General features: G+C 42.3%; 1 protein-coding gene across 1 annotated transcript; it reads right to left on the reverse strand.

The window, feature by feature from the left end:
* Positions 1–913: 913 nt before the first annotated feature.
* On the reverse strand, positions 914–5,342 carry LOC133393796 (uncharacterized). The gene is made up of 2 exons (XM_061660347.1): positions 4,201–5,342; positions 914–4,127 (listed from the first exon to the last, which is right to left on the reverse strand). Exons 1-2 carry the CDS (start codon positions 5,224–5,226, stop codon positions 4,116–4,118), a joined length of 1,038 nt encoding a protein of 345 aa, XP_061516331.1. The 5' UTR covers positions 5,227–5,342; the 3' UTR covers positions 914–4,115.
* Positions 5,343–16,638: the final 11,296 nt, after the last annotated feature.

The raw sequence follows: 16,638 nt of genomic DNA on the forward strand, positions 1-16,638 counted from the left end.
TGCTTCGTTGTACCTATAATGGTGGTATGGTTCCTATAGTCGTCGTATTGTGTTCCTATAGTGGTGGTAAACAAAGATGCCTCAAAACAGTGTATAATATCAATATAACATAGTTTTGAAGATGTTTTCGTGTGAATAGCAACGACTACTGCCATAATATTGGTTTCTTGCGTAATTTGATCGTAAAAAAATGTATAAATTTGATTGATGAAACTATTCACTAAAGTACTGCATCACACCTGTCATCAACCAACACCTGGAAGAGTGTGCTTGATTTGAAGTCAATTTTTCATTCAGCCAGATAAGCGAATTTTGGCATGTTTTTGGTAAATTACCTACATAAAATTCATTTCTGTTGCTTATTTTAGTGAAAACAGTACGGCATGTCAAAAATATCCTCGAAAAAATCTAAAATGATCTATATTTATTGATTTTATAACTATAACCACTATAGGAACATGCCTGTTTTGTGTACCTATAATGGCACTATGGTAAAAAACACTTAAAAATGCATAAATATGGTCAAAATGCAAATAATTATAGTAAAACAATAACATTCCATAACAGTCATGTTGAAAAACTAGTAATTGCGTGGGTTTGTGATCATTTAGAACGTTAACAGAAATATGAGTTTCGTTATGAAATCCTAAGGATTTTGGAAAAATGTTGACACATTTCACAAAATAATGGATTTTTCGGTCACTAATTAACGGAATGGCCCAATTTAACGTTTAAACCCTTTGTAACAGGCTAAAGAACATTTCATACTAACTTAAATAACTTAAATACTTTTAATTTGCCCTATGAACCGCATTTTAGAGCAATAGCACCACTATTGGTACTACCACCACTATAGGTACATTTACCCTAATTCGGAAGAGCACACAAATAATTATACGCAGAAGTCAGTGGCTTACGTCTGTTTCGTTCAATGTCGCGCCAAGAAGAGAGCTTTATTCTATGACAGTTCATCTAGCACACCGGGTGCTCCAGCGGTCAAGGTATAACGCGTTTATACCGCTGCGTTCGGGATTCAGGTTGAGTGCACAGTGGGCGATATTAGTCCGGACGTTACACCCCGGCTTTCCTGAACAAAAAATTGCCCTCAATTTCCTAATCACTGGACTCGGTCCAACGTCTCAACTTATTCGCTTCTAGAACCCCATCGTAGGGTAGTTGTGTGAGTTGACATCCTTCTACATCGCGTACCACGTACCTATCATGGGGCAACACTTTATGGATGACGTAAGGTCCCCTGAATTTAGGATTGAGCTTCTTATTACCACTATCGGTCGTATCAGAGTAACGTATAGCCACTAAGTCACCTTCCTTATAGCACTGTGGTGGTTTGTGCTTTTTGCTAAAGTATTCCACATTCTTCCGTTGAGACTCTTCTATGTTTTCTAACGCTTTAGCCCGAATGGCTTCTAAGTCCCTAGAGGCTCGATCAAATTCCTCATCCAGGTATTCGGCTAACTCGTCTGGAACTTTACCGCGTTGCTCGACACCAAAGAGTAGGACAGAGGGGCAGAAGTTCGTAGATGTGTGGACGGTATTGTTTAAAGCGTATTCGGCTGACCGCAATTTGGATACCCAATCGGTCTGGTCTGGAGCATCAGATAGTTTGCTAAGGATAGGACGCAACACACGGTTCACCCGTTCTACCTGTCCATTGGCTTGTGGGGATCCGGTGGCGTTGAGGACATGGCTAATGTTATGCGATTCCAAGAAGTCCTCAAACAAGGTGGAGGTGAAACAAGTAGCTCGATCGCTAACAATCCGCCTAGGGCGGCTATAGTAAGACATATATTGGGAAAGGGCAGAACACACTTCCTTCGCATTAGTTGAGGAGGTTGGGTAAAGTTTAGTTAATTTAGTGAAAGCATCGATAACAACAAGTATATACTTCTTGCGTAAGGAAGAACTAGGGAGCGGACCTAAATGGTCAATATGGATGGTATCAAAGGGTAAGGGCTCTTTAGGGATGCTGTACATATTCCGGGCATTAGTATGATGAGGTGCAGAATAAACATTGCACTTGAGGCAGTTTTTGATGAATTTGTCGATAGTGGGCTTCATGTGGGGGAACCAGTAATGCTGACTGATTTTGCTGAAGGTTTTGTTTATGCCCAGGTGGCCAATTCGCTCGTGAGTGTGTCTAATTACATTGTCGACCATTTCCGAAGGGACATACAATTGAGGTTGACCATCAGGTATGTCGCGATAGACAAGCCCATCTTGAAGTAAGAATCCGTCAACTTCTTCTGATTCTAACCGATGTTTGAGAGCTTCGATAGATGGGTCACGCGTCTGAGCTACTTGAAGCTGGAAGTCAAGGTCAATCTCACCGATGGCACCCACAGCTTCGGTGCGACTCAGTGCGTCGACATGAGGCATAGAAGTGCCTGAGCGATGACAGATGGTATAGTCGTAATTTTCCAGAAACAAGGACCATCTGGCAATCTTAGCGGAAGCATTACGGTTCTTAAGGGTCTCGACCAGAGAGTTGCAGTCAGTAACTATCTTAATGGGGAGCCCATGAACATAAGTGTGGAAGCGCTTAAGAGCGTAAATGATGGAAAGAGTTTCAAGATCATAACTGTGTAACTTGGACTCGTCTTTTGAAGTGGTTTTGGAAAAGTAAGCAACAGGGTGCAGCTTATTGTCATCCTGTTTCTGAAGGAGAATAGCGCCAAAACCAAAGGAACTTGCGTCACAGTGTAATTCGGTTTCCCGTTTTGGGTCGAATATGGAAAGGATAGGAGAATGCACAAGTTTGTCACGTAAGGTTTCAAAAGCATGCACGCAATTTGAATCGAAGTTAAATACTTCGTCCTTCTGAAGAAGTTTTGTCATAGGTTTAGCGATGCAAGAGAAAGATGGGACAAACCGTCGGAAGTATGAAAACAGACCAAGACAACGTCTGAGTTGTTTTAAATTAGTGGGCATAGGGTAATTAGTAAGTGCTTTAATGTGCCTATCACTAGGCTGAATTCCAGAAAAGTTAGCTTTGTAGCCCAAGTATTCTATTTCTTCATGGACAAATTTGCACTTGTCAAGACGAAGTTCCAAATTGTTCTGCTTAATCTTTTCTAATACGGACCGGAGAGTACTGAAGTGAGAGCTAAGATCAGTAGAAGCGATGATGATGTCATCGAGGTACACTACTATTATACCATCATCAATGAATTCCCTTAAAATAGAATTAATAAAACGTTGGAATTCGGAAGGGGCGTTACGAAGACCGAATGGCATTTTCAGATATTCAAATTGACCATCTGGGGTCACAAAAGAAGTGTAGGGGATAGACTCCTCACTCATTGGGACCTGGAATCCGCTTTTCAAATCTAGCAAACTGAAGAATTTTTTTCCACACAGATGCTCCAAACAAGTTTCGATAAGGGGTAGGGGGTAATTGTCCCGAACTGTGATTTTGTTGAGGGGCCGGTAATCCACACACATACGAACCTCGCCACTCTTTTTCCTAACGAGGACAAGCGCAGAAGCATAAGGAGAATTACTGGGCCGGATGATGTTTTCTGCTAACAGTTTATCAACAATTTGCTTAACCTGCTGTCTTTCACCATAAGAGAGTCTTCGCGGCCTAGTAAATATTGGTGTATCATGAGTTAGATTGATTTTCATTGGATGTACAAGTGGTTTAGTGTTTGAAATATATTTGAGGTATGAATTCTTGATAATAGAAATAACAATTGAACGCTGCTCTAAGGATAGAGTATCTCCTAAATCCAGTTCATTTTCGGCTTCGATTACATCGAGCGAGCAAATACTCCTAATAGCATCTTCTAATTTTTCTGGAAGAGTTGTATCAACTTCTTCAAGTTCCGTCAACGGGGTTTTAGTAATACATGATTTTGAAAAAGATGAATAAGTAAGAGAAATGTTAAGAGAATTAAGTAAATCGCGACCAATAATGACAGGCCACGCAATTCCAGGTAATATAATAAAAGAATGTCGAACAGAATGATCCCTAAACTGGATTGTGCAATTAATGCGTCCTCGAGAATAAAGTGGTCCCTTAACCATAGTGCAGTATTCAGTTGTTGAAAGAGGTCCTAGCAGCCTAGCTGGTACTAATGTGTCACTGATGAAGCTCACAGGACTCCCTGTATCGAGAAGGGAACGGACGCGATTGAGGGTGGTACGCTTAGTAGAAGGGTGTAAAAATGTCAAACTCACCTCTTGGTTTGTGCCGAGAGTATCCTCCGAGCTAATACCGCCCTCAACAGTAGCGTTGGCCCGACGTTCAGGGCAATTGCGGTAGACGTGCCCAGTCTGGAAACAGCGGAAACATCCGCCGGGTGGGCGCTTCGGCTTGGAGCAGGCACTCTGAAGGTGTCCAAATCGGGAGCAGTTGAAGCAGCGGACAGGTTCCTGCGACGTTTGGGGCCGTTCCATACGGCTGTTCATCGGGGCCCGAACAACGGCGGAAGGGGGCTTGATGGCTCGAAGATGACGGCAAGACTCGAAAAGCTTCAGCTTCTTCCGGAAATCTTCCATCGTGAGGGGCATGAAGTGCAGGCTTGAAGTAATTGACGGGCTTCCCAATCCATCGATGACGATCGGGATCAGTTCCGAATCAGGAATGTCGGCTTGGCCAGCTATGCGCTGCATATCAAACAGGTAGCGGAGGGCAGATTCTTGTGGCTGCAGCCGACGATTGCGGAGTTGGCGGTACACAGATTCAGGAGTAGCGACGAAATGAAGGTTGTCGATAAGCTCCATTTTCAGTTCGTCGTAAGTGGTGACGTCAAATTCTTTGGCGACGTTAGCTGCCGTGCCTGTGAGGAGCCGAAGAGTAAACAAAAATTTGTCCACATCGCATACTCGATGGAGTGAGAAAAGGCGTTCCAAATCACGGAACCAGCGGATGACATCGGAATTTTTCTCAGCATCAAGCGGCTCGATGAAGGATTCGAAATCCTTTACACAAACGGCGGTCGGTTGCTGCGCCTCGAGTTGATGCACTTTCTGACGCAATTCGGCTAACTGTAGCTGCATTCGCAGCGCTTCGAGGTGAGCCTCCATATCGTCGGAACAGCGGGGAAGGGCGGCAGCTACACCTTGAGCGGAGGGCAGATTAGCATTGGCGTCGGTGGTGTTGTTCGTCGAAGCGGCATCATTAACGGCGTCACCGCCATTTTCATGAGGGTGATACAAAATGGCGGCCTCGGGATGGTTTGCGTAAGCGGAGGCTGATGCCATGGCCGAGGTGGTGGGTTGCGCTGCACGGGGGGAACGAGCGACCAGCTCGAGAGAGGCGTAAAGTTGCCGAAGTTGTGCGAGGGTGGCGGTATTCGGTACGTCGACGCCGGCTTCGATGAGCGAGTCGTCCCGCACGACAAAATCTAGCAGTTTTGTAGCTCGGATTTTCGATCGCTTGCCGCCAAAAGCGATCGAAAAAGCGAGCAGAAATGTCAGGGAAAACGCTTGGATTCCGATCGAAGAAATATATCAATCCAAAAATTTCAGCGCTGAAAATTTCGAAATATATCATTTATAAATTTGCAACCATTTTGAATGCGAAATATTTCACAGCCATGCGCTGTGAAATATGTTTGCAATTTGAGTTTGAGAAGTTTTCGATCGCTTTGCGCAGCGGGGTGCGGGCAGGGAAAACGCTTGGATTCCGATCGAAGAAATATATCAATCGAAAAATTTCAGTGCTGAAAATTACAAAGTATTTCATTCCCGAACGACAAAATCTAGCAGTTTTGTAGCTCGGATTTTCGATCGCTTGCCGCCAAAAGCGATCGAAAAAGCGAGCAGAAATGTCAGGGAAAACGCTTGGATTCCGATCGAAGAAATATATCAATCCAAAAATTTCAGCGCTGAAAATTTCGAAATATTTCATTTATAAATTTGCAACAATTTTGAATGCGAAATATTTCACAGCCATGCGCTGTGAAATATGTTTGCAATTTGAGTTTGAGAAGTTTTCGATCGCTTTGCGCAGCGGGTTTATAAATTTGCAACAATTTTAAATGCGAAATATTTCACAGCCATGGGCTGTGAAATATGTTTGCAGTTTGAGTTTGAGAAGTTTTCGATCGCTTTGCGCAGCGGGGATCTACTGTTGTTTCTTCTTCATTGCTGCTATCGTCAATTACAAAGTGGGAGAAAATCATTTCGATGTTTTAAACAAGGATTGTTAGCTTGATAAACGATTAACATAAGTGTTATTATAATTATAAATTTTATAAATTAACTAAATACTCACTTTGTTGTACTGCTGTATCAATAAAAAGCTTATGTATTATAATGATGATTTTTGTATCTTCGATCTACAACAATAACTTTTATTAATATAATGTAATATTTTACACACGGACCAAACGATACGTCCTTTGCCTTAGCCGGTCGGGAGAGAAGAGAACGATCTCTCTATCTTGAAGAGCGTCGATCGTGCTTTCACGCATACGGTCGCCTAACATCGGGCGCATGACGAACTCTGTCAAGGCTTGTACAGGGTGGCTCCCAACATCCCTCCTCTTCAATTTCTCTGGTACGACCGCATCCACTGTGGCGATCTTCGAACACGCGTAGAACGACGTAGGGGCTGCACCGGTGAAGGCGATGATGCACTTTCAGCTGTAGCGAAATCTGGAGAACTTAGAACATCCGTATTATTTGACGATAACAAAAGGGACGAAGACGATTCAGACATGAAAGGTAACAGTGACGGGGATGACGATGAAGACGACGTCGAAGACGAATACGACGATGACGAAGACGCTGACATTAAAGACGATGACGATGACGATGGCACAGAAATCCCAGGAGGTAACACCGCCGAGGTAAAGCTGTCACTAACAGTGCTTCGACATTCATCCAATAAAATGTTCAAACCCATTGAAGTTTCTGTAGCGTCTGGTTGGACAGTATGTGTACCGATATTCAATCGTGGTCGTAGCTGGTTGATGTGTGAACGCCACTTCTTTCCGGTTGCGTTCTGTACTTCATACATTACGTTTCCACGCCGTTTGGTGATCTCACCAGGAATCCAACTCCAGGAATTATTACGGTACTCCTTAGCATAAACCGTTTCACCAACGTGGAACTTTCTGGGTGGCATCTGCCTGCTCGTTGATTCAACTTGTACTGGGGGACGCAGCAGTTCCAAGCAAGTACGGATTTTTCGTTCAAACATGACCTCTGCTGGAGTACGCATTCCTTCTAGCTGCTTGTTCGGTGTACTTCTGTAGGTCAGGAGAAACGTATCTAAGGCTTCCTGTAATGACACCTTCCTCACCTTTATCTTTTTGAGCGCTCTTTTAAAGGAATCAACAAACCTTTCTGCTTGCCCATTCGACTGAGGGTGATATGGGGCAGTCTTAATATGCTCGATTCCATTAGTGTTGCAAAAATCGGCAAAAATTGCACTGGTAAACTGCCTACCATTGTCGCTCACTATCGTGTTAGGCATGCCAAATCTAACACACAATCCTCTCAACATAGTGACGGTTGCATTAGCGGATATACTTGAAGTCGAAATAATTTCAGGCCACTTAGAAAAAGAATCAATCACCAGAAGAAAGTATACACCATCTATAGGTCCAGCGTAATCTATATGAACTCGCTGCCATGGTGCATCAGTTTTCGGCCATGATATTGGAGAGCTATGAATTGGCGATTTAGCTGCTAAAGCACACAATTTGCATAACTTTACAAGTTTCTCAACATCCGCGTCTATCAATGGCCAATAAACATAACTTCGTGCTATAGCTTTCATACGATCGATTCCTGGATGACCACGGTGCATCATTTCTAGCACCCGCCGACGCTGCGACGCAGGAATCACTAACCGCTCTCCAAAACAAATACAATTCTCAATTGTTGCAAGGGACTCTCGTCTCGCGTAGAAGTATTTCAATTCCGCATTATCTATATTCTTTGGCCACCCACTTTGTACGTAGTTATACACGACCTGAAGCAAAGGGTCGTTATGCGACTCGCGCGCTACATGTTCAAATGCCAGCGGTAAACTCTTCGCTGCATTTTTCACAAGGGCTCCGACATCATTATCTAGTTCAATACTGGCAATTATAAAATCTTGTTCCGGTTTTTCATGTTTATCCATCAACCGGGATAGCACATCTGCATTTCCGAACTTCTCAGTTGGTACATACTCTATTTCAAAATCATAAAACAGTAATGTCAAAGCGAAACGCTGTAGACGGTTTGCGGTATATACAGGTATACCCTTTTTCGAACCAAAGATTCGGAGCAATGGTTGATGGTCTGTTTGTAGAAGAAAATGTCGTCCAAACAGCATACGGTGAAATTTAGTGACGGCAAAAATAATCGCTAGCCCTTCACGATCAAGTTGGCTATAACGCTGCTCAGCTGCTGTAAGTGCTCGCGATGCGTGTTGGACTACTTTTATCTTTCCATCCGGCCACCTATGCGATATAGTAGCTCCTAATCCAATCGATGAAGCGTCCGCCGAAACAATTATGTCGAGCCGTGGGTTATAATGCGTTAATAACAAATCTGAAGATAAAATCTTCTTGAATTGCTCAAAGGCATGCTGACATTGTGGCGTCCAGCAAAAAACCTTTCCTTCCTTGAGCAAATCATCAAGAGGATGTCGCAGCATTCGCATATTATGGACAAATTTGCCGTAAAAATTTATGGCTCCTAGGAATGACCGCACTCCCGGCATATCAGTAGGGGGCAGCAATTTTAAAATGGCCTTAATCTTGTCCGGATCTGGACGTAACCCTTTTCCTAATAGATGGCCCAAGTATTTAATCTGGGATTTATAAATATTGCACTTACTTGCGCGTATGGTAAATCCATACTCTTGCAGCTTCTCCAAAACCGCTCGCAGGTTGCCATTATGGGTTGCCATGTCCTTGCCTCCAACTACGATGTCGTCCATATATGCTGCGACACCATCCAAGCCAGCTAACATTGTGTCGATTAACTGCTGGAACGCTCCCGGCGCTGCCTTGACTCCGGGTGGTAAACGGTTATATCGGAATAAACCTCGATGCGTGTTGACCGTTAAAAGTCCGCGATGATTTTCATCTACCTCTACCTGCAAAAATGCATCAGAGAGGTCAATCTGGCTAAACACAACACAATTACTCAAGTTGGAAAAAATTTCCTCGGGTAATGGCAGTGGGTACTGGTGCGCCATTAGAGCATTATTCAAACCCGTTGAATAATCTCCGCAGATCCTGATGGTACCATTCGCCTTGCGTACCACTACAATAGGTGCTGCCCAATCCGAATATTCCACTCGTGTAATAATGCCATCATTTTCCAGCCTCAGAAGCTCATCGTCGACTGCTTGTATCATCGCATACGCTACTGGTCGCTTGGGTCTGAACACTGGTGTCACTCCTTCTTTCAGCATCAACTTCACACAACCTTTCGTACATCGCCCTAGCTTCGACGAAAATAATGCAGGAAAAGCTTTTTGCAGGGTCTTCGTATTCTCGCTTGCTTCTACGACATTTATCTCACTGCATATTGATGCCAAAGGAACATTCCAAAGACCAAATGTGTCCATTAAATCCGCTCCCAGCAACATTAGGTCAGCTTCTGTCACCCGTATTGTACAACACTTGCACTGCTGGCCAATTGTTATATCACATTGGAACTCGCCCAAAATGTGTAAAGGATCACCAGACGCCGTCCTCGCTTTCACGCTTGCAGGAATTAATGCAGGGCTACCGATTGCGTGCCACAGCTTGCTCGAAATTATGCTTATATCGGCTCCGGTATCTACCATCATCGGGATCTGGGTGTTATTCAAAAATAAATTTACACGGCCACGGCTAGCACTATTCACCCTATTCACGATCACCGATTTCACGCATCGCTTCTTTCTATTGGCCCATCTCAAAGCTGACTCGCAGTACCCTTCCTTGTGTCCGTATCTATGGCAATTATTGCACTTATAGGACTTGTGGAAACACTTTCGCGCATGGTGCCCTTCGCCACACAGCCAGCATTTTATTGCATTTAGCTTATTCGGCTGTTTCCACACTTGGTGCTCCTTCTTAGGGTATTTTTCACGGGATCCACGAACGATGCTCACACTCTTCTCTCCCTCGCCTATCATTGCCGTATCATGCTTCAAGTTCACCATCCGTTTACACTCTTCTGCCATATCCGTTACCGTTTTATCGCTTTTCTCCTCTAGTCGATTTAGGAGCCTTATGCGAATCTCGGAATAACTGTCGTCTTTCAGACCACATACAAAAATTAGACATTTTAGTTCCTCTTCGGATAACTTTCCCAGCTCGGATTCTATAACAGCCTTGTTCACGCGGCACGAGTAAGTCATGCAGTCTTCTTCCTGCAATTTACACATCTGCAAGCATCGGTACCGTTTGGCGATGACGAATTCAGGAGAACCGAATAATTTTCTCAGCTTGCCAGTCGTCGATCTAAAATCGAAATCATTTAGTTTAGCTGGAAGAATGTGACTTACATATCGCTCGTGTTCCGCTGCACCCAGCTTCCGCAACAAAAGACGCACTCGCGCGGCATCGTCCAGACGTTCCGCATCCCTTTCGAAGAGATCTTCGTATCGCGCAAACCAAGCACTGAATGTAACAGCATCCTCCGGATCATAGTGGAACTCTTGTATGTGTTTTGCTAGGGCATCAATAATGTGTTCATTTCCCACAGGTTGTCGCGATCCAATTGAAGCTAGCACTTTAGTAATTAGCTGCTCCTGCTGTTGCAAAAAGGACTGTTGTTGCTGATGAAGAATTTCCTGCTGCTGCTTAAATATGTCTTGGATGAAGGCATTCGTGTCCAACGGTAAATTGGTGACGGTTCGCTGGCTTGGGTCATGGCTGCTCCGCGATGGCGATGGTTCACCATTTCGTTCCATCAGGTCAAAGACACGGATCCTCCGTTTACACAGAAAACGGGTAAAATAGAAATCAAAATCAATAAAATCACGGGAAACAGCTCGCCAGAATTATCCTCGTCGCCACTTTTGTATCTTCGATCTACAACAATAACTTTTATTAATATAATGTAATATTTTACACACGGACCAAACGATACGTCCTTTGCCTTAGCTGGTCGGGAGAGAAGAGAACGATCTCTCTATCCCGAAGAGCGTCGATCGTGCTTTCACGCATACGGTCGCCTAACATCGGGCGCATGACGAACTCTGTCAAGGCTTGTACAGGGTGGCTCCCAACAATGATGTAACGAATACTTATTCAATATCAATCGCAGAGAAAACACTCCTCAGCAAAGCACCAACACTTGTTGACTAATTGCCAGATATTGAATATACCGTCGCAAACCGGCAATAAGAAGCAGCAACCTAGGCAACAAAACACCGGTAGCCCCTGATTTCTCCTAGTTTCTTGTCCCCCTGGCCCACAAACTGGCACCGTTGGCGACATCAGCTAGAATTGTGCCTGGCGAACACACACGTACAGATAGAGTACGCCAAGACGCCGCGCAGACAGTTTCATGTTCGGTCAGTATCGCCGCGTAAAATTAAGTAGTAAAGTAGCTCAATATCGTTGCAGAAAACTGTGCTGCATTTTTTGTCTTTGAGCAGAATAAATAAGGGACTTTAGAGCAGAAGTCTCTGGGTATTTTTTTCCTGCTAGGTTGCGCTGAGGGAAACATGAATTATGCAAATTCAGTAAAATCAGATAAATACTTTGCCATGCCTTCGGACGCCTGAAATTCGGAAACTTCGTTTGAAAATTACAATGGAGCGCCGTTTATCTAGCAAGTAATAATAATAATAACAACAACCCAAGTAGTACTACAGTCCGAGCTTACTGGTTGATCTTCGATTCCCTGCCAACTATTGAATATGTGCTGTTTCATTGGCACGTTTTTCCATAAAAAAATAAAAATGAAATTTTTCTCGGCAGGCCATGCGATTTTTGTGAAATTTTCAAAACCCGGTTTTCCCATACAAACGCATGATTTTTAATTGAACTGTCAGCCAACTATCGAGCGTACAACTAAAAAACATGCCAACTAAAAAGCGTTCGACTATTGAATTCCAACTGTACTCCCAATTACAGAAAGTTTGGTAAAAGTGTGTTGCAACTTCACTTTTTTATACTGGCAAGAACAAAGTTTTATGTAGCTTTCCTGAAAATTTGAAGTCATTTCAACAACTAAAACAGACGTTATGCACAATTTACCACGGATAAGTGTAATTTCTCATACAAAATGTATGACCAACCCGGGTAGGTGGTCATATAAGTATAATATAAGGGGTTAAAAAAACTAAAATAATAAAAATATATTAAAAATATTTTTTTAAATTCTCATTTTTTATACTGGCAAGAACAAAGTTTCATGTAGCTTTTCTGAAAAGTTGAAGTCATTTCAATCAATAAAATAAAAGATATCATCAATTTACCATCCAGAAATGCAAACTCCCATACAAAATGTATGATCTACCCGAGTAGGTGGTCATAAAGATGAGGGTGTAGTTTTGGTCATAGAAACGAAGGTTAACAGGATTTTGATTTGTTTTGAATGGAGTGAAATGACATTATGAAATTATGCAAATGACAACTGAAGTTGGATTTGACAATTAAAGTGTACATCATAAACTCAGCGAACTGTCAAAGTTTCAAAACTTGCGTAACTCGAGTGACGCGTAACTCGAGTGACGCGTAACTCGAGTTGAGACTGTATAATATTATGTTTAAACTGGGGATAAATCTAAGATTTATCGAAATTCTTTGTAAAATTTATTGAGTTTCTCATTCCCGATTATGTATAAATGGTAGAGTAAAATCCAAAATTCCAATTAGAATTAGTCAAGAATCGTCAGGAACACAAAACTACAATGCATTTGTTTGTACTATATTTCTCCCTCTTGTTGGAAAACAGGAACAAATATTCAATTATCAATTAAGTGCGAAAAATGCATATGCTAATGATGTCTCCATATTAACAACATGCCCGTCATGGGTTCAATCCCCAAATAGACCGCGCCGCCATACGTAGGATTGACTATCCTGCTATAGGGGGGGGGGGGGGGGAAATTAGTCGGTGAAAGCCAAGACCACAAGTGGGTACAGGCAGGCCTTGACCGACATCGATTGTTGAGCCAAAAAGAAGAAGAAGAAGAATGATATTTCCATAATTAACCACAAAAAAGAAACAATAGAAGCTATCAAGCAAACCTTTGACGCATTTTGCGCAGCATTTCACGCAAAACTCTACGAAAAAAAAAAGAAATATGTTGGATTTTGAGATAGGCAGAACACACCCTTGATTAAAAATTGAATAGGTAATTTAAGGTTAAGGTTAGTCAATGAATACAGGGTTTCGAATCATATAATGGACTACTTGATCCACTCGGTGGAATGTTTCAAATGGTTAGGGGATGTTCGCAACTATGTTTGCTATGGAGGTTTGCTGGCATATAGGGGAACCTGCCAAACGCTTAGGAGAAGTGTGCAAAACAGCTATGGAATTTTGCATCCAGCTATAGTGATGATAAGTCCCACCTCTTACCCCAACACAGGTTTGAAAAGGACGGAAGTATCTTTACGATAATATTACTCTAAGGTAGTTTTTGAATAAAATAAAAATTTACGAGCAAGTGGTGGCATCGGACGTCATTCAAAAGAAATCACCAAGTCATACGCACACCCAAAACGACCGACGTAGTTTCATCAAGAAAAAACGGGTCAACTCCATCGAACACATCAGGACATAACTGCGACATGCATATGGCCAGTTCCACTGGTGCCACACCGGCTCCAGGGCACTACCTTCCGAAGCAGCAGAACCTAATGTATTGGAAATTATCAGGGCACACTGCAACATGCATATGGCCAGTTCCGCTGGTACCAACGATGGCACCAGGGCACTACCTTCCGATGCAGGAGAACCTAATGTATCTGGAATTGGCCACTTACAATCATCAATGAGTGAATCTCGCTGTGACCTCCCAGACATGCAGACAGCAAGCTCTCCCAAACTAAATCCGATTGTCCACTTGTACGCGCGCGTGTCTCAAACTTATGTTGTCTCTTTCTTATATATTTTTTCTAAATTGATTTCATATATCAAGAAAAATCTTATCATCATCATCAAGCTCATGATGACAAGTGCAGTTGTACATAACATAGTGACATAGGACTTCTACACAAATATGACATTACACAGTTTGTTTAACATATGCCGCACACCTACGTTTGAAGTCTGGCAAGTTACTCGCATTCTTGATTTCTCCGGGTAATCTGTTGTACAATTGAATCCCCTTGAAAAACAAAGAGTTTCTGGCACCATGTGAAATTAAGTTGGGAACCCGGCTCATTCGCTCATTTGCTCTGCGTGTACAGTGCCGATGAACATCAGATCCTCGAACAATGCGTTCCCCTAAATACCCTGGCAAAAGGCCCCCCAAAAGTTTAAATATAAAGGTCATGGTTTGATACACAATCCTCTGCTCTACAGACATCCACTGAAGAATATCTAGCATAACAAAAGACGACGTACGTCGGCCACACCCTAAAGCTAACCGCATAATACGATTTTGCAATCTCTGAAGCCTTTAAATTTGTCCCTTATTGCCAAGAAACAGAATCGACGAGCAAAAATCAAAATGTGGTGAAATCAGTGACTTATAGAGGTTAACTATCCCAAAAAAATCGAGATCTTTTGCCAGCCTACTAATAACCCCACACTTTGATGCCACTTTAGCGATGACCCAGTCTATGTGAGTGTTGAACTTCAATCTGTCGTCTAAAATAACCCCCAGATATTTAACCTGACGGACTCTTTCGATTGGTTCCTTATTTATCACGATGGATGGGGGACTGTCTAATACACCAGCAGTCATTACCATGTAACTAGTCTTCTTAACTAATGCTAGCTTTTTGTACCTAAGCCAACCATCCAGAGCGTTTAAATCGAAATTAATCAGAGACTCTGCTTGCTTGATGTCTTTGTGCGAGATAAACAAAACAGTATCATCGGCAAAAAGATTGATCTCACAAGACTTCAAAACCTGTTTCATGTCATTGATATACATTAAACAAAATTGGTCCAAGAACACTTCCTTGCGGAACTCCAAAGGTATTTTCTATAAGCTCTGATATAGAGTTTCCAAAAACTGTTCTCTGAGTTCTGTCTTTTAAATAATTTTCGAACCAATTGAGCTCTTTTCCCACAATACCAAAACGCCTTAAGGTCTGCAGCAATAACGGTCTTGATATAGTCTCAAATGCTCGTTTTAGATCCAAGAAAACGGCAACTATCGATTCCTTTCGATCCATCAACACCTTCCACCTCGCCAGTACAAGATTTAAAGCAGTTTCACAAGAGTGTCCCTGTCGATATCCTGATTGTTCACTAATCAACAAGTCATTTCGAGTTAGAAACTGGACCAATTGCTCCTTAACCACCAATTCCAGCACCTTTTCGAGTACATGCAACATGTTGATGGGACGAAACTCTTCCGCACTGGCAGCTCCGCTCACTTTAGGAATAGGTATTACCAATGATTCCTTCCAAGTCTCCGGAAAAATACCCTCCTCCAGCGACTGATTGATCACTATAAGAAGAGACTCTCCTACCACATGGAAGCAATCCTGAATAGTATTACAGTTAACATTCCCTATGCCCGCTGTTTTGGACAGGCTGAAACAAATAGTTTTTAATTTCTCTTTTGTTATTTTCTGAAATTTGAATTGGTTTCCTGGAGCATCATTACAAAACAAAGAATCAGGCGCTCTGGCATCAGCAATGTTTTGATTTATATCTAAAACACTGTTGACAAAAAACATTTTGAATTTCTGGCATATTATTGAATCTTCCGATTCTACCAACCCATCAAATTTTACAACAGAAACGCGTGATTCCTCTGGCCTTAGTAAACTTTTAAGCACTTTCCACAACTCCTTGCTATTTCCTTTATGCTTAGATATTTCACCACTAAAGTAATTTCTACGAGTAGTTTTGAGATTCCTGCTGTATGTATTCCTTAGTCTAGTGTATTCAGTCCAATCGTAGCCTGAGTTTGCTCTAATAAAATGTTGGTATGCTTCGTCTCTTTTCCGTTTCGCACGGCTAAGTTCCAAAGTATACCACCTACTAGTCTCTCTTGACAAGATTGTCTTCTCTTCAACCAAGGTGCCCATAGCTTTTTTCAATGTGTTCCATAACAAGTCTGCAGCTTCGTTGAAGCTCGGCGCTTCTTGCCTTAATCCTTGTGACACATGATTGCAAAGAGCAAATTTCGAGTACCTATTCCAGCATTTAAATTTTCGTTGAATCGTTTCACCACGTTTCACGTTTATATTCAAAACAAGTGTTTCATGATCCGATATTTTTAATAACGGATCAGTAGTGACCTTGTTGAGTCTGTGCTACTATAAACCTGATCGATCAATGTTCTGCTCTGCCTAGCAATTCGTGTGAATTGGTTAACTTTTTGTTTCATGTTTACTGAATCCATTAAGCTTTTCAACTTCGCAGATTTTTCAACATTTAACCAGTCAATATTGAAATCACCGACGATAATGTTAAGTTTGCTAAAATTCAAGAACCTATCTAACCATTCTTCCAAAATGTCAACAAACCTTGAGTCACTTGCACTTGGCGAATGATACAATATCCCGTAATTGCCTGTTGTCATTCCCTTAG

Source organism: Anopheles gambiae, chromosome 3, assembly GCF_943734735.2.
Source record: "Anopheles gambiae chromosome 3, idAnoGambNW_F1_1, whole genome shotgun sequence".
Classification (NCBI taxonomy): domain Eukaryota; kingdom Metazoa; phylum Arthropoda; class Insecta; order Diptera; family Culicidae; genus Anopheles; species Anopheles gambiae.